This window comes from Lygodium microphyllum, chromosome 17 (genome assembly GCF_053477565.2).
Source record: "Lygodium microphyllum isolate KBCC chromosome 17, Lygodium_microphyllum_v1.1.10, whole genome shotgun sequence".
NCBI classification, from domain to species: Eukaryota; Viridiplantae; Streptophyta; class Polypodiopsida; order Schizaeales; family Lygodiaceae; genus Lygodium; species Lygodium microphyllum.
In genome coordinates this window covers 81007465-81031471 of record NC_141151.1, presented here as the reverse complement: position 1 = coordinate 81031471, position 24007 = coordinate 81007465, and the positions used below count along the sequence as shown (strand labels likewise).

General features: G+C 40.4%; 1 protein-coding gene across 3 annotated transcripts; it reads right to left on the bottom strand.

Annotated features, from left to right (window-relative positions):
* Nucleotides 1-3906: 3906 nt before the first annotated feature.
* LOC148022091 (protein REVERSION-TO-ETHYLENE SENSITIVITY1-like) lies at nucleotides 3907-19209 on the bottom strand. 3 transcript variants are annotated; one of them, XM_087697709.1, is made up of 4 exons: nucleotides 18850-19209; nucleotides 17294-17392; nucleotides 16901-17197; nucleotides 3907-4664 (listed from the first exon to the last, which is right to left on the bottom strand). In XM_087697709.1, exons 3-4 carry the CDS (start codon nucleotides 17168-17170, stop codon nucleotides 4242-4244), a joined length of 693 nt encoding a protein of 230 aa, XP_087553835.1. In that variant the 5' UTR covers nucleotides 17171-17197; nucleotides 17294-17392; nucleotides 18850-19209; the 3' UTR covers nucleotides 3907-4241. The 3 variants fall into 3 exon arrangements, with proteins under 3 accessions (XP_087553835.1, XP_087553833.1, XP_087553834.1); XM_087697707.1 differs by lacking the exon at nucleotides 17294-17392; XM_087697708.1 differs by lacking the exon at nucleotides 17294-17392 and having other exon boundaries at nucleotides 3908-4664; nucleotides 16901-17269; nucleotides 18850-19207.
* Between the last annotated feature and the right edge of the window lie 4798 nt (nucleotides 19210-24007).

Here is a 24007-nt window from a genome sequence, read left to right as displayed (position 1 = left end):
ATTCAATGCAGTCAAAGAATAGGTGGATTTCTTTTAAATCTCAAAGATATTTATGATTGAACCTAAGACCTTGTAAACAAGTTTGTTTGCATCAAAAACATTTTATAAAATGTAGTTAGGGATGGTTAGAGATATGATATTTGGAGTTTTATGTTCATCATGGCCATTGAGCAAGAGATGAAATTTCTAAGAAGAGAGGAGTCAACAAGGATTCAAGTCCTACATATTTTTGCTCTTTCTTAGTGTTTCTATAATAAAAAGTTCCATTTGCAGGGGTGCTCTCTCTCTCTCTCTCTCTCTCTCTCTCTCTCTCTCTCTCTCTCTCTCTCTCTCTCTCTCTCTCTCTCTCTCTCTCTCTCTCTCTCTCTCTCTCTCTCTCTCTCTCTCTCTCTCTCTCTCTCTCTCTCTCTCTCTCTGTGTGCGTGTGTGCGTGCGCGTGCACGTGCGTGTGTGCATGTGCATGCATGCGCGTGTGCTAAAACTCTCCTTGTTCTATACCTTTTTCTCAAACCCATGGTTGTGACAATGCAACTCTCTCTACATTCATCTCCATTCTCTTCTATCCCATGGTGTTCCACTAATGAAGTGTAACTTTCCCTTTCCCTTTCCCTTCGTGTTCATCTTTGTTCACATTGCAAGTCTTTGACTTCAATTTAGCTTATTCAGCTTGACACAATTTTTAGAAAGAAGAAATAAAACTGAAAAAGAGAACATTTTTAAATCACAAAAAATGCAAGTCAATTGCTCTTCTTGAGAAGGGTAGAACAACATTTTGAGCCTAGTTTTTGCAAACCACACACTACATTTTTGGGCTTGGATATCCATTTTGGAGGTAAAATATAAGTAGAATATCAACTCAAAAAACCTATTCAACATTTGTCATTCTCTATGTGATGATGGGGTGCCGATTATACCCACGTTTCTTCTGTGTATGTTTATATCATTGTCTATCTATTTTATCCATGCTAGTGTGATTAAGCAACTAGTGTGCAAGGTTGATATTTATTATAGGCAATCAAAAATCATCATTAGTAATTCCAACCTAAACTTGAAATAATAGTTTTTTCATTTCCTTCATTTTGTGTGATATGATTATGTTGTGCTAGATGTTGGAGAAAAGACATAAACCACTTCTAAATCCATATTTCCTTTCTGTTCATCTACCTCTTCTCTCAATGTGTGATAGTTGGAGATGGTCGATGGGGTTCCACATCTTCTTTCCTTATTTCTTATCATGTGCAATAGATGGAGTGCATGTTGTTGATGAGAACATAACCTTAGAGGTTCCACAAGTTGTAGAGAACTATTGGTACATGTTGGAGTGTATTTCTCTACATTGATCATGCTCTAATTCTGTAGTTGAGTCTCATTCATCCCTTCATCATGGTTATTTCTTGTCATAGTGCTCTAGGAAATGTTGATTGATTCTCGTGCACTCTTCTTATATGTCTGTACCCTCACTTAGTTCCTACATTTGCATCTCTCACTTGATAGAGAGAGGACACCTTAACAAGACCATTGATACAACCCACAATGTACAACTTCTAGTTGATGACCAAACCCAATGATCCTTTGCTCTTAACCACAGAATATGTTGATCGTTTACTCTTACTTCATAATATGTTGGCAATTTTAAATTCCTATCCCCTACTTCAAAACCATGCCAATAATCTGTCAAACATCCTTTCCAATTGGGAAAATATATTGCACAAGGATTAAGCACCTATTTTTCTACTTTCAAGCATGCAATGATGACTTCAAGGAGCCATATCTTCATCGAAACTCCTATAAATTCTAATATTAAACATACAGCACTCTCCTACACCCTAAAGACACTCCGAGTCTCAAGCCCAAGAGCCAAGCTCATCATCATCAAAATTATGCATACAAATAAGATGATCAACCTTTTATATTATATCTGATTTCACCCCTACACCTTGAAGATACTCCAAGTGTCAAGCCTAAGAGCCAAGCTCATCATCGTCAGAACTAAGGATACAAACAAGATCGCCAATCTTTTTTGTTTTTTTTTATTTCCATGATCATTATCATCATAATCAATCAATAATAGAGATCAACAACTCTCATCATCAACCTTTGTCCTTTTCACTCCCCCTTGACCCATCATGTTTGAAGACTACATGTCAAGCTAAAACATATTGCTTGGGTAATGCTACATCCGCATGATTAGCTTTCTCTTGTTTACAAAGCTTGAGGATGAAAAACTCAAAGCTCTCTTTTTTATTCTATTTTGTTTCCATGATCATTCTCATCATGCTCAATCAATAATATGCTTTCACTCCCCCTTCACCCAACATGTTAGAAGACATGTCAAGCTAAAACATATTGATTGGGTAATGCTACATCCACATGATAAGTTTTCTCTTGTTTGCAAAGCTTGGGGATGAAAAACTCAAAGCGCACGCTAATACACTACCAAAAAAGTGTAGGGATGGTGCTCGTATACATCAGTGCACATTCGTCAATATACATAGATGATTAAAAGCAATAAGGAGAAGCAATCACATGTTGCCTTTTGGAGATGATACAAAACATTTTGTAGAGTTGGGAATGGAGTGTGCCTCACACAATGTGGGGGAACGCACAAAGTATCAAAGATATCTCATCGAGATGGATACACACATGGATTAGCCATACTCAATGGCCTAGCCAAATACCCCTTTTTCAAGCACTTTCACGTGCTATCCTCACATACATTGGTGTCAAATGATGGACTATACAGTCGCCCCACCCCACGCTTACCCCTCATTCACAACCTCAAAGTATAACGCCCCCCCCCCCAACACACATGGATTAGCCATACTCAATGGCCTAGCTAAATACCCCTTTTCAAGCACTTTCACATGCTATCCTCACAAACATTGGTGTCAATATGATGGACAATACAATCGCCCCACCCCATGCTTACCCCTCATTCACAACCTCACAATATACAACCCCCGCCCCCCCAAAACACCCCATGCTTACCCCTCATTCACAACCTCACAATATACCCATACTCCCCCCCCCCCAAACACCCTATTGGAGTTCCAATGCCTACCTCTTATTTACAATAGATCATTTCACATAGGAGAAGGCCCCCCATTCTCTCTCTCTCTCTCTCTCTCTCTCTCTCTCTCTCTCTCTCTCTCTCACACACACACACACACACACACACACAGAGCATGAAAACCATCACTCACACACACATGCACAACTCTGTAACGCTACCTAGGCATAACCTCAAACACTATGATGTCATCCAGAAGCTTTCTAAAAGAGTAAACATCAAGATAAAGGAATGCCATCCCTAAATTTCTTTTGTGCTGATATCTAGCTTACCATCCCCTTCATGTAAGAGAGTAAAACCTCATTGACTTTGACAAAACTTTTGACTTTTCCAAGAAATCACAATCATTTTACTTGGTACCACAACGTAGAAATATCTTACATTTGCTTTTGTCAAATCAAATACCATATTTTACATTTTAGGATTCATACACAGTATTCCACATACAAAAAAGATTGAGAGATTTCACTTACTGTTTTGGTCAGGCTTCTGCACCCTTGTGGAACTGTGATTCATCCACGATTACCTTGCCTCTTCCAACTGGACCTTCAAAACACATCGAGCTACCTAAACAAAGGAGAGCCAAATAAGGCCAACCTCCCTGCTCATTTCCATTGACACCAACTTCTATGCTTAAGAACTTGGACACACTGGCCACTAACAGTAGAGATGACACAAGCGAGCAACACTAGATCTTCTCCGAGAGTGAGTGCTATGTGCACCACACCACACAAACACACACACCCCCCCCCCGGGCCCCCACCCCGCCTTTTTTATACTTGAAAATTTAGGTGAAGATTTCAAACAGAAGGCTGGCCACACGCACACATTTGTGATACACTTGAAAAAAAGTAGATGCATCCAAAATTTTCCTCCTTCAGCCCAACAGTTGCTAATCATTACAAAGTTTTACATTTTTGAAGAAAAAAGTACTGAATTGGGTAAGAAATATGGCAGCTGTCCATGGCTTGAAGGTGTAAAATGCTTCCACCAGTGAACAGTTCCAAAGTTCAGGTCCTGCAGTTTATCTCCTCAGCTCTGTGAACACACTTGAGTTACCAGTAGTTCACTGTTAGTTGCTAAGGTGATGAAGCACCTATCCCTATATATTATTTGTATCATCATTTATGCACCACCAGTTGGCAACTGGGGAAAAGTTCATCCAGCCAAATCAGCAATCAATCAGTCCCCTTTTCATGTATGTTGCAAAAACATACCATCCATTCAACAGAAAGTTAAATATTGTCCAGCCTACCAAAAAAGGCCAGCCTGCCATGAATAGGCCGAGACACATGACTACTGCAAATGGACCAAAAGACCTTGCCAAAGCCCATTTGCTAATCCACTGACCCTTGGTGAACACAACAAAGACAACCTTAAGAACGTCCCAATTGAGGTGACCTTGATATGCAGCTCTGTTCAGGAAATTGGCAACAAATGAATGGCAATTACATGTGAACAGGTTGTATGCTTTGTGCTGAAAATGGTGCATTGTGCTTCGAATTCCATCATCCCAGGACAATGCTGTGCCCAGCTGAGCATGTTCATATCCTGATTTGCATGTGTGACCAGACAAATGAGGAGGGAAACAGCACTGTAATATCACCAGGTTACATGTTACAACTGTTCAAGTTGGATGTTCCATAAGCATAGCAATCTCTCTACAAATTCAAACCAAACTCTACATTTTACAGAACAAGTGCATGAAGTTTAAGACACAAATTTCACCACAATTTAACCTCAGACGTGTGTTCAGCAAAAAGTGGTTAGTATCCAAACTAACACAAATAGGAAAGCGATTTTCAACATACAGCTTCAGAGAATGACCGCTAAAATATTTGGTGCAAGATTTATACATGTAAAATATAAAATAACCAAGCATGGATATTAAAAAATCCAGAAAAGGAAAATAATTCTGCGCACAAGTAAAACAGCTATGCCCAAACAAGCTCAGTAGAACATCCTAGTTCTGACTTAGAGCACTGCTATGCCCAAACAAAATTGCAAAGTTTTGCTGGCCTCTGAACAAAGAATACAGTTATGTTGTACTTGAACCAGAGACCTCACCCATGAATGAAATCTTCCTATCCAAAATCTCTCTTAGGAATGATTCATGGTTCCCGAATGGAGTGTACGTGCATTGGCATGACAATTTGTGGCCATGAGACGTGTAAGTCAGAGAGGATAAAGCTTATCACACTAACTTAAGCAGGAGCTTGAACATCCAATTTATGTACAACAGTGCTCATGCATTGTTCCTGCATCTTTTCATGCATTAAGTGTTTTCAACATGGCTCAATTTGTGGTGGTCTCAGCATTCCATCATCTACAACAGCCAAGGCTGAATCATCAGATTGATTCGTGCTATTTTCTTTGAATGCAATATGCTTTACCAAGGTGGATTTGAATCTTGGAGCCCTGACCAGGCGGGTTTGTATCCTAACGCTTTATTAGAGTTCTAGGTTTCAGCATGACAAAACCCGTAAGTTTAACTAATTCACTTTGATGATGCAGACCATGGAAAGCCCACATAGATCTAACCTGCACACATGACATGAAACAAGTCATACAAGAATAGATATAGAAACATGCATGGATGGGCACGAGCTCACCTCCCCAACCAATAGGGGCTCACCCCCAAGAGCCTAGGTCCAAAAACATGCAGGAAGGACTGCTGGTAAGGGTTAACCACCCACACCATATCGGACCTTGGTGTGGTTGAGACTACCAGAGGCCCTAGAGTCCAAGTGTGGCACAAAATGAGACTCCTTGCCCCCCCTATTGTGGTGCAAACTGCACCTGTAACATGATAGCATTTCTTTTCAGTAAAAAAAACACTTGTTGGCAATATAGAGAGTCGGAACCTTGTTGAAATGTTCCTACACCCATAGATGCATAATTGGTCAACGTTATGGACATTTAATTTGGCCCTAGATGGTCATTTTAATGATCAAAAACTAGGATTTAATGATTTGTCAGACTTTGTAACTATTTTTGAAGTTTGCCTAATGTATAATTTATTTCAAGAATCTTGAGCTTTTTTTGAGCTACTTAGTTGAGAAATCAGCGTCATCAACACCAATTCCTTTTCTTCTCCTCAGTAAGACGTGATTTGGAGTGATCGAGGTCTTCGTGAGTCATCATCAAGCTTGCAAGTGTGAGAAGGCATGAGCGAAGGGTTCATGGCTGCGCAAGATCAAGTGAATATCGACCATGATTGATCAATCCAGGCTATCTTGGATTGTGCAAGGACATGCTTTGCAAACATAACGTGCAAGAGTATGCTCTATAGCACACGGCTTAGGCTTTCAAAGCCATATCTTGTACATCTTCCTACTACTAGTGAGTTGAGGATCATTTCCGCCTTTGGATTCTCTTAACTTTCTATTGAATTGCGCACATAAGGACCTAGTGAAACATACACCTAGGATCCAACCTGCACATGAGACATGACACAAGCTTTATCCATGTGGCATGAACATTCGAGTAATGGACATCAAACTCACTCACAACTATAGAACCAAACAGGCTCGCTACCCAATCTAGGAGCTAGCGGCGCATCAGGTAACATGCACGTCCAAAGAGATGGTGTCCCATACCACCAACTCACACCATCCCAATCTACAAACACATCAACCTACAAGCCAAGAGTTCAAGAGTGATGATTCCACCACAATGTGCACAATAGGGCGTCAATATTTCACAGCACCTAGGATGTCACATTGGATTGCATATCTTCGTGTATTGCGTTATTTACGGTGTACTTATTCTTATGGCTTGACATATGGTTCTAGTCTATTTTTGCAAGGGCACACTGATTCTAATTGGACACGAGAACCTTACACCCGACATTCCCATGGCAACTACCTCTTTACCTTGGACACTGCTCCCATTTCTTGGTCCAGCCGTAAGCAGGAGACAGTGGTGGCTTCCTCGGCCGAGGTTGAGTACCGAGCTCTCTTCGATGGCACCACCGAGGCCATCTATATGAGGAGTTTACTAACGGCACTTCATTTTCCTTGTCTCTCTCCCACAGTTGTCTACTACGACAACCAAAGTGCCATTGCCCTTGCAAGCAATCCGATCATCGCATCACAGACACGGCACGTGGGAGTCCACTTTCACTTTTCCCGAGAGCAAGTTGACCTAGGCACTACTCGCCTAGAGTTTGTACCTTCATCAAATAATTTTAGAGACATTTTTACCAAAGCAGTCAAACGGCCGGTTCTTCAGTACCTACTACCCAAGATCGGCTTGGGTACACCCTCCCCTACTTCTTTAGCTTGACGGGAAGAGGATGCTTCCCTCTTGCTTTCCCTTCCAGATTGAGAGGGGACAGCTTCTATTCTTAATCGTGACAGTAATGATGCTTACAGTTTTTAGATATTACATTCATTTATTCTTTTGTATTGTATTATGGACATTTGTAACTTCATCCGCACTGTCAGGATGACCTGATTGTAAAAGGGCACATGGACAAGTGAACAATTCCCTTGCAAGGACACTGTCCAAGTGACACCGTTGCATAGCATATTGCATGAGCATGACATCTTGCATCTCCCTTTGCATTACCCCATGCATTGGCATTTTGTTCATGTAAACATGCATCTATACGCATTTATCCCTCTTCGGTCTTTTGAAGTGGTCAACTCTAGGATCCACCATATTCATGGCATAACACATGGCTACCCTTGCTTACTTTGCTTGTCTTGCTAAGCCCACTATCATCTTTTTTGCCTCTCCCCATATTCACCACATGATTGGTGCACACACACACTTTTATCATCCTTAGGCACTTATCCTAGTCAATGTGAGGGATTGGCTTGCTAGTTTTGTGAATGACTTGGTTTTAAAACTCTCTTTATCTTTTCCTATCTGTCACTTAATCAGTCATCACTGCCCCTATATTACTTATGTATTTTCAACACATTTTTCAAACAACCACCAAAAAAAATACAAACAAACAAACAAACAAGTCCATTGTTGTTTCCATCCGCCTTTGTAAGACTTGATAGGCCCTTGGACAGCCGCCGAGCACCCTTGGTCCGATGCCCTGGCCTCTCTGGGGTGATCACTTAGGCTCCTTTGGTAAGATAACCATCGCCTCTATAGTCTTGGTAGGCCAACTGGGCAGCCGATGTGCACCCTTTGTCCAATGCCTTGGCTGCTTTGAGATGGGACGCCTTGGGGTAAATTAAAATTTAGACTGGCCTACTTTTCTAGCCCTATTTTGGGCCTAAGAGGGGGTGTTGTGCTAAGAAATGCACTTAGCCACTTAAACAATCCCAAAACATGCTTATTTTAGGCTTATTTTAGCCAATCTCCCTCACATCCCACCCTCTTATTTCCCTAGCACATCCTTTCAACCTCCATAAAGTGCACCTCATGTTGCCTCCCATGTAGGATTACATGAGTTTTCATTTACCACACCATGGGGGTCATTAAACTTAGACACAACCGTTAGAATCTCCTCTCTTCCTCAGCTAGTTGTGTTCCGCCTTTTCCTCATACACCTTCGAGACCATTGCAGCCTAGGTATTTCCCCTAGTCTCTACTGAGTGTGGATCAATTGGTGCCAGAATTCGACTCCATGGCATTACCTAGTGGACACTCTGGTCATAATGTTGTGTCCCAGCCGACATTTGGACAGGGCTTACATGTCCCAGTGCCTCCATCTCCACCGGCACCTTATGAAAACACTCATGTTTCAATGCCTCCGCATCAATTGGCACTCATTGGACGCTCACAGTCTATTTCTGCTTACCCACCTCTTCCCTCTCCCCCTTATCAGACACCTCCACCACTACCACCACCACTATCTTATCCTCCACATCCATCTTACCTCCCATTTCCGACACCTCATGTTTCCACCTCATCTTCCACCAAGCATGCATTCAATGGCAAGACTTGTTTTAACCAGTCAAACTTTAAAACTTGGTCGAACTTGATAAGACATGTCCTTGACTCACAAAATCTGTGTGATCTTGTGAGTGGATTGGAACCCCAACCTGATCCCGCACATGTTCCATACGACATCGTCTTCTCATAGAAGGTTAGAAATACTTCCACTATTATCGAGCTAATGCAAAGCTTATTGCCTGAAATTCATTTTCAACTTTAGCATTTTGACTTAACATCAGAGCGATGGGCACACTTAACTAACCGCCATGCGGCTCGGGATAGAACCCGTCAAATAAATCTTCACCGTGAGCTTCAAAATATCAAAATCACTGACCAAGATGACTTAAAGTCAAGTTGATTGAGTATCGACATCTCCTTGGCGATTTCTCCATTGCAAAGACTCTTGAGTCTTCTGATGATCAAGTCACATTGTTTCTTAACAAGCTACAGCATAAATACTTCAATTTTATGCAACAAGTGGTTTCTTTGCCCAATTTACCCACATTCTATAAATTTGAGTGTTATCTATTGCGTTATGCACGGTTGTTCGATCAATTTCATATAAATAATCCCTCAAAGGGAACTCTTGTTGCTCATTCTCAAAAGAGGTAATAAGGGAAAGGTAATTAAAATCAAACTTCAAATCAAAAACAAAATCCAGTAGGAGAATCACAAGGAAACTCCCAATCTCAACTCAAACTCGAGTGATAGAATATACCTAAGAAAAATAGGTATTGTCAACATTGTCAAAAGACCGACCATTTTGACGATGAGGATCGATGAAAGGCAAGAGGCATAGCACCAAAACCCAAGTCACAAACCCATGCCCCTCAATCTAGCAACCCCCATCAAGGGAGACAAGGTGATGGTAAGGGTTAGTGGAAAGGTCAGACCCACACTGCCACTGGTCAACCATTTCAATCGACAATGTTCTCAACTCCAGAGGCTTGTTTGATTGGTTTGCAAAGACCCACATCGTCTCCGTAAAGACATCCAATACAAGCCTCATCCACTTTTGTGAGTTGGCCATTCGTCACTGTCGAGCATATCAGCACCTGTTTGGATTGTGGACAGTAAAGCTAAACATCACATGACTTCTATAGAGCACATCTTCTGTACCCAAGCCCTTGCAACAAAAGAGATCTGAGTAGGAAACAACTTCTCGGTTAAGATTCAAGCTCAAGGTTGCGTCAATTTTGACACTGACAAGGGTCTAAATCTTGGGGTATATACTGTCACTCAGCTTGAGGTAAACTTGTTATCTCTTCAACAGCTTTGTCGATTGGGGCAAGCACTTTGAGGGCCTTTCTCGCGTGAAGCTAGCTTGAGATATCTATAAAGTATATCAGCTCGGGAAGCAGCACCGTACCCCATTCCCTCAGCAGTCTATACATAGAGTTGAGGTGCCTTTGAGATTGATTTACATTAATCTTTGTGGACCAACATCCACTGCCGCCTTGAATGGTGCATTGTACTTCTTTTTTATAGTGAATGATCATTTGAGATACAATGGATATACTTCCTCGAGCATAAGTCCGATACTTTCACATATTTCTCTACTTGGGTGCTACCAGTTCATAACCAGACGGGTCATCCGGTTGGTTGCATGAGTAATAGCGATAGTGAGTTCATCTCCCACGATTTTCTAAGTTTCTACAACATGGCATCTCTCACCAGCTCATCTCTACCAACTTTCACTCTCAGAATGGTGTCGTAGAGTGTAGAAACCAAACAATCATGAAAATGATACGCTCTATAGTATTCTAAGCAGAGCTGCCTAAGCACCTTTGGATTGAGGTTGCTAATATTGCAGTGTACATCCTCAACCGGTGCTCAACTACGGCTCTTCTGCAGAAGACCTTGTATGAGACATTCTTTGGCTCTTCGCCTATGATATTCCACTTTAGAGTCTTTTGGCGTCCTACATACACATACACATATGATGATATAATAAAAAACTATAGGTCTGTTGCATTAAAACTTCTTTGGTTAATTCATACTAGGCCAGACTTAGCTTACTCAATAATTTTATAGCACCTAGGATGTCACATTGGATTATATATCTTCGTGTCTTGCATTATTTACGGTGTACTTATTTTTATGGCCTCACTTATGATTCTCATTTATGTTTGCAAGGGTACACATTCTGATTGGGCACGAGATCTTGACACCCAACATTTCCATAGCGGCTACTCTTCACCTTGGATACGGCTCCCATTTATTGGTCCAACTGTAAGCAAGAGATGGTGGTAACTTCCATGGCCGAGGCTGAGTATATAGGACTCTCTTTGATGACACCACCGAGACCATCTACTTAAGGAGCTTACTGGCGGCGCTTCACATATCTTGTGATTCTCCGGTCATTGTCTACTACGACAACCAAAGTGCCATTGCCCTTGTGGACAATCCAATCATCACACCACAAATGCGGCATGTGGGAGTCCACTTCCACTTTTCCAGAGAGTAGGTTGAGCCAGGCACTATCCACCTAGAGTTTAAGCCTTCATCAAACAATTTTACAAGCATTTTAACCAAAGCGGTCATCCGACCGATTCTTCAGTACCTTTTACCAAGGATTGACTTGGGTACACCCTCTCCTACTTCTTCAAATTGATAAGGAGAGGCTGCTTTTCCTTCTAGTTTGAAGGGGACGGCTACATCTCTTGATAGTGACAGTGATAATGCTTACAGTTTTTAGACCTTCATTCATTCATTTATTCTTTTATACTATACTTATTATGGACATTTGTAGCTTCATCTGCAGTGTCAAGATGACATGATTGTAAAAGGGCAATTGAGCAAGTGAGCAATTTTCCTCCGAGGACACTGTCTAAGTGACACCGTTGCATTGTATTTTGCGTGAGTATAACATCTTGCATCTCCCTTTGCATTATCCCATGCATTGGCATTCTATTCATGCAAACATGCATCCATGCACATTTATCCCTTTTCGGTCCTTTGCAGTGGTCGACTTTGGATCCACCATATTCGTAGCATTGCACATGGCAATCTCCAAGGCACTTCTCCCTAGCTTGCTTGCTTGCTTTGCTTCTCTTACTTACTTCACATATTTGCTATATTTGTATCACCCACACCTTAGCCATTTTCCTTCTTCACTGACAACCAATAATGGTAGGGATAGTATGCTTGCTTTACGAAGGTCTTGGGTCTAACCATCCCTCATCACTCTCTCATTTGAGGCATCAGCTATCGTACAACCTACCACATCAGCATACTGCTGCGTTTACGAGCCTCAACTACTACCTTGCAGATTTTCTCCCTCCTCAGCCCGTTGCTGCTGTCTTCTCTCTCCTCACCTACGTTTTAGTCTTTCTCTCTCCTACACTATTGTCTGTATTAGATCCAACCTTCCTTGGCTGCATTTGTTGGTGTTCAACATCCGTAGGCTGCCTTGCTACAATTTGGGATCCGTTTGGAGTATAACATACTCTCAAGCTCATTACCCCTACCTTGATCCTTGAGATATAGGTTTCGAGGTACAATATTCATTCACTACATAGTGTATTTGCTGCATGAGCATTGTATATTCAATAGTCATATCATTTCATTCATTCTCTGTGTTCATTGTCTCTCAGTTACCCTAACCTTAGATGTGTTATTCTATCAGTCTATGCTTTGCCATATAGTGTTATTTGTGTTTCTGTGTTAGCGTATTTTCTACACAACACCTACTGTCTCGACTCTTGTTACAATTGGTATCAAAGCCAACTCTCAAAGACATACAAGGCATAAGTGGATCTAAGGATTCCTGATATTTTGTTGCTTCTCTACAATAGGTTACAAGAATTTTCTTTCTCTAACTATGGAAGCTTTCTTTACATGAAGAGCTCATGTTACTCATAGGGTAGCGTATGGAGGCACATGTGGTGTGCATGGAAGAAACAAAGCTACGGCACAAGCTCGCTCTTCTCTAAAGCCAGATGAATTCTTCAAAATTGAAAGTTAGGCAACTTCAATATCAACAATTTTCAAGAAAGAATAGTATACCTAAAGATAGTTCCAAACACAATGGACAATGTTCGCACAGAAGGCACAATCATCAATGCTGGCTCAAGGCCACCAAGTGTTGAGAGGGATGCTAATATGATCTAGGAGCTTCCCCCCTTCCTAGCATGCATCAAGAAACCGAGTGGGAGTTTTCACTTTCTTCACATGTTTCACTCTATTTTATCCTCTCACTCTCTCCTCTACCTCTCAATTGCACAAGAGTCTCACAACTAAAGTGTCTATTACAAGGGGACACCTTATAGGTACAATGAGTCTCTAGATCTCTCTCATCAAGGAGCAAGCAGTGATGGCTAAGCGAGTCATCATTCCAAATTCCAATGGCAAGGGACATGGCAAGCTTATCTATACTTAGGGTCAAGGAGACAAATAGTACCAAATAGTACCCTTGCCTCCATATGGCAAGTGAAGGGCTTCAAAAAATTTATTATTTAGGAGAGTTTGACTCACAATTCAACTCTTTCGTGGAAGTCATATCTTCAAACCCATACAATTAGCATTTGGGCAAAGACAAGCTTGGCTCTTCTTCAACACTTTACTCCTAACGGACAACAAAATGTAGCAATGAAAGGTCTCATAGGTGACAAAGTCTACATTTATGTGCAATTCAAATCTTATGCCAAAGCCTTTTTAAGCTGATCAACCTGATTTCAACGCCTATTTTTAGGATGGCCAAGAGGTCAATTATGGGCATTATTTTCTGCCTATGTATTGTCGAGGCTCCCTCCTCAATTGCTCACTAATTCAATCATCTCTCAAATACACATCCTATAACATGACTATTTCAACATGGAGAGAGGGATTCATTGCCCATACCATTGTACTGTTCTTGAGCCTTGGTATAGGGATTCCATTTTCCCATTCTATTCTCTCTAAGTTCTTGTGTTCTTGCGATGATCTTTTTTGTTCCTTGTGTTCATGGCTTCTATATCAGCAGTGTCTCTTTGTTTCCATTGCTCCACATTTTTCTAACCTGGTAGCACAGCCTGTTCCTCTTGGTTTTGGTGTTGCTTGAGTGTTTGACTATTTCAGGTTTGATAGCACTTTGATTGTTGTCACAACTTGTGTTTGCTATTGTCTACATCTGGGCAAGCCCAATCAATACTCCAAACTGCAAATGGCAACTTGCAGCCACCAGGTGGCTGTTGTCTTGCCTGCGTTTTGCTGCTGTCCTATGAGCTTTGGTTATGCAACCTTTGTTTTCAACAAACTACTGTCAATTTTGTCGGGACAGCTGACATTTTGCTGATACAACTCTAACAAGTTTGCTGTTTTGCAATCATTTTCGACTTTTTTTCCCACAAACCTGCTCTCTAGAAATCCACATTTTCAGCTACGTATACATTTTCAGCCTGATCTGTGCATTCTCAAAAGAGGGATCACCCATGTCAAGTGTTGTGATTTTGTCATTACACTCTCTTCACTTCTGTTCCTCTCTCTGTGTTTTAATTATGTTGCTCGCACTGTTGTATTGAGTTGTCTCTGCAAGTACCTCTCTCTCTCCCACCTCTTCCCATCTTTCATCTTCTCTACACCTCATTTGAAATGGCTGCCCCATGTTGCTCTACTAATGACAAGCTTAAGGAACTTGAGGTGGTCATGAAAGCTTGGTTTGTGTAGAAACACTTGTGGTGCATCGTTTCAAGAACATGTTGGGCTAAAAAAATGCATTACAAACTAATCAGCTCTTTAATAAAGCCCCAAGAGGTACATCATTTCAGAATATTGTTGAGCTTAAAAGACATTAAAAACTAATCAGCTCTTTAATAAAGCCCCAAGTGGTACATCATTTCAAAATATTGTTGAGCTTAAAAAAGCATTAGAAACTAATCAGCTTTTTAATACAGCCCCAAAAATGCTTATTGCCAAACTTTCTATAAATTACCAAACTTTCCAAAAGTGTGTTTGTGTCTTGTAAGCCAAATTTGGGAGGGGTCCACATCTATAAATAGGAGGCTGTCCACATTTATAAATAGGAGGCTGCTCTCCCACTCAGCCTATCTCATTCACTCATAGGCCCTCCACTACTATCTACACCCCTCCCTAGCGGATACCCTAGTTCATAGTGGTAACCAAGCCTTCTACAACACCTAGCATCAAGACCTTGCGCTTGAAGCTAGCTGCAGCTTCCAGCCTGTCTACACTATCAATCGACCATTGCCATCAATATTTAAGTCCCCCAAAGACTTGCATTTGCTGCAACCAGCACTTTCCCAATCAATGTTTGCGTTAGCTAACAACATCCTTCCAAGAACTATCTAACAACTATGTTTGCTCTACAGCAATCGCCTTCATCCTCTTGATCATTCTCAACCTGCTAACCACTGTTCCAAGCTGCCACTGGCATGTTCAGTTGCAAAAACACAAACCTGTGTTTGCAGCTACTAATCACATTCCAAGCTACTTGCTTGATTTCAATATCCGTACAAAGTACAATACACTATCTAGCTCATCTCTCTATTATTCATTCACCTTCGTTGTTCATTGTCTCTAAGAAACTCTTCATCTCTATGTTCTTCTATTACAGTGTTTTGTCATATACTTGTTTATCTTTGGTTCTCCACTATTTCTTTACAAACCTATCTTACATCCCTAAATGCCCTCCTCTATTCTAGATGATTGGGACAAAGACATCTGCAACTATGAGGAAGCAATTCTAACTTCAAAGAAAGATGATTCCTAACTACCACCTGCAACAAAACAATGACATAGAATGGTCAACAATAGATGGAGAGTTGGATGAAGGTGCTTGGCTGATGGACAACAGCTTGAATTGAGATATCCGCCAAGAAGGGGTGTGGACAACAAAGAGCATGGTGCCAACAATGGGCTGAATGGGGGGCAGCCCATCTATTTATAGATGAGCAAATCCTCTGAGATTAGTGTTTGGCTCACAGGGGAACCAATCATTGAATGAGTCTTCTAGTAATAAGCATATTTTGGGTCTAATAATAAACAATTAATCAATACATAATGCATTTTTTAGCTTAACAAATCGGTCAAAGTTATGGACATTGAAATGACCCTAGGCAATTGTTCTAATGGTCATAAAGCAACATTAATGAAATGGACAACTTTGTGATTATTTTAAAATTTCTTTATTTTGAAATTCATTTTAAGAGTTTCCAACTATTTAAAGCAACTCTCAATCCTTATTTTAAAAATCAATACTGTCTACATCGGGTCTTTTCTTCTCACCAAAGTGTGAACTTCTTTTTCTAGTGAATCATCGACAAGATCCCAAGCGCAAGAAAGGCATAAGCATGAACAAGGGAAAGAAGTGTGGACTATAGTGTTCATGCAAGATCAAAAGTTCTTAAATGAAGCATGTAACACCCAAATATCTTGCAGCTAAAGAATGACGCACATTAGCTTGTTTTGTTGTGCCCCTAATTGCAAAAACACCATTGTTCCCTAAAAAATGGATCTCCACACTTTCAAGCTGTGAACAGTAGCACATAAACTGAATCACACAAATCAGCATCAAAAGGGAAAGCAAGCCACAATTTTTCAAACATGATCTGTAGCACCACCCTGACCCATATAACAGCCACAAGTAAGTAATAGCCACAAAATGCAGCTGTCTTAACCAGAAGAAGAAAGTCTGCCTTGCAGAGCAAGAGCAAATTAAAGATCAGCTCAGCCTTACAGTACTGTAGGAGTAAAGAAGCAAAAAATGCAGCAGGTAAGTTTCGCAACCAGAACGAGCAAAAATTGCAGAGTAGGAAGAAGTGACCAGGCAGTCACCAGCAGCCCAGGAGCACTCCTAGACATCAAGCAGCAAAAATGCAGCAACCACAAAGGTCAATGGCACCCATTTATGAAACAACTTTTGTAAATTATGATGGTGAGTCGTATAAACTTCATGAAAAGACCATTGCAAACCATCTTTTGAATAAATACCTGATGTACGTCGAGATGAACATATCTTGCTGTGGCACCGAATGCAAAGTTGTCAACATTTACAAAATATGAACCAGCAAAATCCAAAATTGTGCCATCCTCACGGCATATGCCCACATGTCCAAAAAATGGAGCCAGCCATGATACTATAGGCAAGGGAGTCCAGACAATGCACTGAGGAAATCTAGCTGCTAAACAATCCACTGAGAATCTTGCTTCTGAATGTTTGATCAGTATTGTCGATGCCTCTTCATCATGGGCTTCGCCCATCTTTTTGTTTGATCTTGGTCTCAATCCCTGCAACTCCAGCTTCCCGGATTAGACCTCAATGACCACCCAGAATACCCCAAATCAGAGCTGCAAGTCCATCTGCATTAATTGAAAGAAAATTACATCCTGATAAGTTTGATCTTGGATCAAAGTTGCACAAGACGCAGAGCTCCTCAAAGATCCCACTCCCCTCTCTCTCAGGCACACATGTCAAGCACACATCTACATAAATGTTAAAAAAAATATTAAGCCCAAGATGTAAGCCACATGTAAGATTCTAGGCTGCACGTATACGAAAACTGACCTTAACTTCTTTCTGAGCAGCTGGTATTCTCTCACTTGACATAAGCACTTAATATATTTGATTTGAAATAAAGATTCAAGTAAAGTGCAAACTTCGTGCCTGGCAAAGCTAAAATCTGAAAGGGCTCTTCAGCAAACACCAGAAGTAGAGTAAAATAATTAAGTGAAGCTCCGGCTTGCATATTAGGAATAACTATGGGTTGCATGAATATGTTGTGGTTCACAAAGGCCCAAACTCTTGAGTCTTTACCAAGAGTCAGGCCATAGATAAAAGCTGAAGTGCAAACATCATGCCTGGAAAAGCTTTAAATCTTAAATTGACCCATATCCAACAGCACATGTAGAGCAAATAAATTGTGCAAAGCTCAGGCTTGCACACTACGAATACCTAAGTGTGTGAGTCAGCCGAATCTGAGTAATTTGTTTCTCTTTCAAAGTAGTGCAACAGTCTGAAACTGGGCAATCTATGGGACGATAGAATATGATAAGGTCGGAAATATCATCCACTCAATGTGAGCTTCTAAACCGTTGAAACATGTGAGCAGTAAAAATATCAAAGGCCATCTTTGAACACCCAAACTCAACAACCTTCTCTATTTCCCACAAAGCATCAGCTTGGCCCAAAAGTACAGCCATCACATTAGCACTACCTTGCTCATAGTCATCTTGAATGAGACCACTAGACAGAGCCCATAAAAATCTTGGTCATAGCATATGGAAAGTCGAACATGAACTTAAGATATCAAAAATCGATGATGAGTGAGCACATTTAAAGTTTTCACAATCTTTGGAACTAATGGTGTTGCAAGGAAATCTCGGTTGAGTCGGCCAAAGGGATTGATTTGGACTCAACCGAACGGGTTGATTTCGAAATGAAACGACTGCTTTAAACCTAACAGATGCTTGAAGGCAACCTCTCTTAAATTAACGAAGGGCTATAAAGATCAGAAACAAGTGAACCTCGTGTTACAAGTGGTGTTGCAAGGAAGATGATGATCAGCTTTACAAAAACATTCAATGAGGATAGGTACTTGGTGGAAGATAATGATTTGATTGCACCCTGTCAAAACCCCAATTTGGCCCTTGTTCTTTCTTTCAGTACTGTGCTTATTGCAAATCCAAATGAGGGATAACTAGTCTCTCCATGCTATCCCTTCAGTTTACACCAATGCTATCCTCTTCCCATTTTTGCAACTCTAGGATTTGAAAACGAATTCTTAAGCAATCACACGCTGGCAGAAAAGAAAGAGACGGCAAGCAAAATCATCTCACAGATCAAAGGTTTATAAGGGTTTCCAACAAACACCCCTGTTTGTTTCATTTAAATTTGAGAGAATAGAAGAAGTAGAAAACTTTGGACGGACTATTTTGATTACCTGCTGTGCTTCAGCAGACAAAGAAGCATCCCAGAGAAAATCCAGATGGATTCCTGTGCTTCCTTGCAAGCAATGCCCCTGCTTCATCCTCTTCCTCCTGTCCAGAGAGCATAGCTACACCAGAAATTCTATTCTAAATAAAAATTGGGGGTAAAGAAGACGAAGAGGAGTATGACCCAATGATGGGGTTCAAGGCCGAGAGGATACAGGGTGGCAATAATTGACGGAGGTGGAAGCTCGATCTGTGGTGAATCTGATGATTATAGCCTGGAGGAAAGCTTTCATGGCTATGGAATAGACAGACACAGAGAGAGTAAGAGAGAGAGAGAGAGAGAGCGCGCGCGAATGCAGAGGAACAATTATAAGTATTTAATATATTATCATTGCTGATGCTTCTTGGGTTATTATTAATAGAATAAGTGGAAAAATATATTTTAACAAAAGGGGTCTTCTTCTCTTGGAAAAGTGTTCATTTGGGGGACCTGAATCCAGACACAGGAGGGGCATCATCATTCACATTGAACTGTAGTCTGTAGATAGTCTAAAAGGGAGGCTGATGATAGGGAGAGAATATTTAATCGGCAGTGGGGGCAAGGTGCAATGGACTCTTGGTTGGGCTCGAGGAGAGCATGTAGATGTCCTTGGGACAAGGAGCCCACCATGCCTTTCCCCTAACCCATCGTTCCTGCATCTCTTACTCTACGCTCTCAACCTCCCTCCATCTCTCAAGTGCTTCTTTGACACTTCTAGATATTTGTGCTCTCGAAGAAGCCCATCCCAAGGTTTGAAAGCTCACATACCCATGAAACTCAACCCACACTCACACAACATAGCTACAACCCTATTGGCTCCAGAATACTTATTACCAATGCCTGGTTTTCACATACCCATGAAACCCAACCCACAATCAACAACACCATTACAACCCCATTGACTCTCTCGAGTACTTCTTACCAATTGTCCCCATGGGAAACATTCTCAGTGACCCACAATTATAGAACCTCCGACTTCATAGTAGGTCCCTTGAGAGAATCTACCTACTTTCTTGAGGTTCTGCTTCTTTGAATTTTAAAGTTCCAAGGTCTTTTTGGACACTAAATTTTGGTGTTACATTTATGTTGTATGTTATGATGTCAAAATACCTCACCTATAAGCTTTTGAATGAGCTTTAAATATAGCCCCTTAGCTTATGAAAGGTACTTGAGTAAACGCAATCCTCATTTGTATGTCATGAGTTTGGACAAGATCACAATCCTTTATTGCACCACATGTGCACAAGGTTTTAACCTATTAAAGGGAAGGGGACATGGACAATGCTTCTTCAAAAAATTTCAAGTGAATTTAATAAGAAAATTCTTGAAATCAAGTTCATGAAATGGATATGACTCGTGAGTATAATGATTGCTCGGATCACCCTTGATTGAGATCTTAAACCCCCCTCATTTTATTAAAGGTTACCAATTTTGTGGAAATCACAACAGGAGGTGTAGATCTAAAAGGTCACAAAATGGGTAGTTATGCAAGGAAGGTGCAACATGCCATTATCATAGTTAGACCTCTCAACTTCTTAGGAAATTATTCTCATCTAGATTAATTTAGAAGAAAGGTGCAATGTCAATAAGGTCACTCTATTAAAAAGAATGAATGACCATTCATGATAAAATAACATGTCAAGAAGTTAGTGCGGTAGAATGGAATGTAGATATAAGGCCATTGTCCACACTCAACTTCATTCACATGTAACTTGACTAAGATTTTGGAATGCAAAAAGTCAATGCATAGATGCATAAAACATGGCATTCTCTTTCTTAATCAAGTTTGTGGCTTACAAGGCAAAGGGAAACCCAATCATCATGAGGGCAATCCAAGATCTTGGATGATTAGCATAGTTGGGAAATGTATTACTAAACTTGAGTAATCTTTTCAAGAATTGCCATTGATATACATATCCAGTGATAATCATAAAACAAAAATGCTTGCCTCTAATTTTGTATACATGATGAATAGAGAGTTTCAATATATTTTTCATCACTTGGATCACCCTCCTTTTACAAAATGTTAGTAAATACGCTACAAACATTAACCAAATGTATCCTTTCCTTTGGTGTTACACTAGCAAGAAAAAGCAATAACTCTATAACTATTGCTTTTGCCAAGTTGCTAAGATATGCATCAGATATGTTAACAACAAAGAACTTAAAGAAAGAGTTGTCAAGTTTTGGGATACGTCACTAAAGTATTTTTCTTTAATGTAAACTCATGCTTGGTGTTTCCTACTTAAGTATTCCATTGTAAAATGGTTGAAACATCTATTCATTGTGAAGCTTTCACTTTAAAGAGCACAATCACATCTCGAGTTTATATAAAGGCTCGAGGTTTTGAATTTTTGAAGGTAGTTGGGTGAAAGCCTTCATGTACTCTATGTCATATTCTTTGGCATGATTAATGTTATGGAGGTTTGATAAATGTGTTTAAACAAGGGTCTCATGTGAGCACCTCATGAAGTTGGTGAAGTCTCTCACCTTGTTTGTTTTACTTTTTGTAAAATAGACCTCTAATAGGATTCTAAGGGCTAGAGGTATTAACATATGTGGTATCACACTTACCGTTTCTAAAGAGCACTACATGGTAGGTAATTGTAATTTAAAAGGCAAATGTGAATTGCAGCTAGTGAATGCCATACTAACTCACACTTGAAGGAATAGTGTGAAGTAAATCATTTTAATGTACTAGCCTATCGGTTTGCCAAGGCATTGCATGGTTATTGGGCCCTCTACTCATTGTTCATTGTTTTGGCCATGCTTGCACACTCCCTATTTCGTCTTATGTGCATGAGCACCTACATGAAATTCTATATATTTGCTATCGGAGTTGACATACAAATGAAGGTGTGCAAGACCTATTAATATGCCATGTGTCATAATGAATACCATGATAATACAAAACTTGAACGTTAGTACAATGGATGGACTTGTTTCATCAAGTATGGAGAGGGAAAATTTGGACTTGCAATGAAGGATCATGTCATTTGTCCTCCATCTTGCCTTTCCATTTGTGGCATATTGATCCTACATTAACCATAAACTTTATTGGTCTTGTGATAAGTCAAGTTAATCACCAATATATAATTATATGCCCAAAGCATGTCATTGTTAGCATTGTTTATTATAATATATCACTGAGAGTAAGACCCAACATGTCAAATGTAAAATTAGGCCCAGACCTATGTTTTTTCTTTTTAAAGTTAAGAATGTCAAATTTTTGTCTAATTTGGAAGTGAAATGGTAAGATTAGCATACTATATTAGTGTAAGCCGCTTGCTAAACTTTGCATTTTCTCTCTCATGAATAAAACTATACCATAAACTTACCCATGGTAGCCAACACCTTAGGAATGCCAAAAGTCCCTATTGTCAATCTCCCCCCTTCTCTCTCTCTCTCTCTCTCTCTCTCTCTCTCTCTCTCTCTCTCTCTCTCTCTCTCTCTCTCTCTCTCTCTCTCTCTCTCTCTCTCTCTCTCTCTCTCTCTCTCTCTCTCTCTCTCTCTCTCTCTCTCTCTCTCTCTCTCTCTCTCTCTCTCTCTCTCTCTCTCTAGTTGCTTGTAAGGAACTTGCCCTTAGCTAGGCTAGAGGAGATAGTCTTTAGTAGTAGCTCTAGCACCCTCCATGAGCACCATTGTTTAGACCCTATATGACATACGGACTTAGTAGATCGAGCGTCTCCAAAACTAGTTTATTGTGAAATGTCAAGGTCTCCTCCCAAACGATTGAGCCTAGAGGTCCCTAACTTTTAAATTCATCCTGAAATAGCCATCTAAGACCTCCTCCTAAAGAGACCACTTTGGAAGTTGACATCATCTCAAGAACAAGAGTAACCAACACCACATTGGTTCAAAGAGAGTGTAAAACAAGGGAGAGCATTGTGCCAAACCCTCCTTATAGCATAGTCACACTCCATTCCCTATGATCATGCTAATTTGGGTTCTTATTATGCAAGTGGTTATAGTTAGTTAGTCTTCATTCCAAACAATAATCTGGAAGGCAACTTGACTAATCAGGTCCACCTATCCATAGAATGAATGGGGTCAATGGGACTTTACTACACTTTTTATATATATATACCTGTCTTCCTTAATTAAAATGTTACAAAAGAGTTGTGGCATGACCCTTTTAGGTACAACACAATCAATCATCAATACACATGTATGTCTTATAATCAACCCCAAGATTTCTTTGTATAGTTCTTGCCAAGAAGTTTTAAGGCCTATAAAAGTTTATGGGTTTGTGGGGGAAAGGAAAATTAAGACATGTTCTTTAAAAAAAAGGGTCCAAAATATAAAACATGTGCTCAACTATGCGGTCTTGTTGCATACTTGAGATAGAACTTCAAATGGCCATAACTTTTGATTCAGACTTTAAAATTCAAAATGGATCTAAATGTTGGAATCATGAAGACAAGCTCAACAAGGAGATCTCCTCATATCAATGTAATGTGCCTACCTATCTGCTGTCCAAGCACATTTTTAGTGGTCCATCGAGAGACGAATTTAAGCGATGCCAGCCAGCACTCCCATGGAAATGTTACAGGGTTTGTCACCTAGGGTTTCCCGAGTTCGCCTCGCAACAAAACGTTCGCGGCTGAACCCACTAGGATCGACCTAAAATCTAGGTTCCTAATGGTCAAGATCTCTTGTCAACATTCTAGTGTCGGGTCCTGGACACCCTACTTTACGCAGAGATACCCATGCTGCACTTGGTTCAAAGAGAATGGGGAATGAGAGGGATGCACTGCTCAAACTCTTTGCCCGTAGGGCATAGTTCCATTCCGGTCCCCTAAAACGGCATGAATCAGGTTCTAACCTAGCAATGCCTAAGGTCGAATGATGGTAAAACCATGTGAGAAGCCTCCCAGTTCTCTGGGACCACCGGACCCATCGGGAGTTCCATCCACCCACTTCCCTTGATAACTTTAGTTTTCAAATTAGATCATATTACATTTATGTGTGGCATTCAAATTCAGCTTCCTTAATTAGGCCATTTAGGGAACACGGTTCGTTCGCGTAATTTATGGCATAAACACAAATACATAGCAAGCAATCCTTTGACAAATAAGTTCATCAAACAAATTTCTTAACTTATCTTCGTGTTAATGTTTGTCTCC

Bases quoted from the DNA above. Each gene is read 5' to 3' on its own strand.
- LOC148022091 (XM_087697707.1), bottom strand. From the start codon at position 18,936: ATGAAGCAGGGGCATTGCTTGCAAGGAAGCACAGGAATCCATCTGGAT. The intron at 17,198-18,849 runs GTAATCAAAATA...CTGGAGTTGCAG, and splicing joins TGTCTGCTGAAGCACAGCAG to GGATTGAGACCAAGATCAAA. The intron at 4,665-16,900 runs GTATTTATTCAA...GTGATATTACAG, and splicing joins TTCATCTCGACGTACATCAG to TGCTGTTTCCCTCCTCATTT.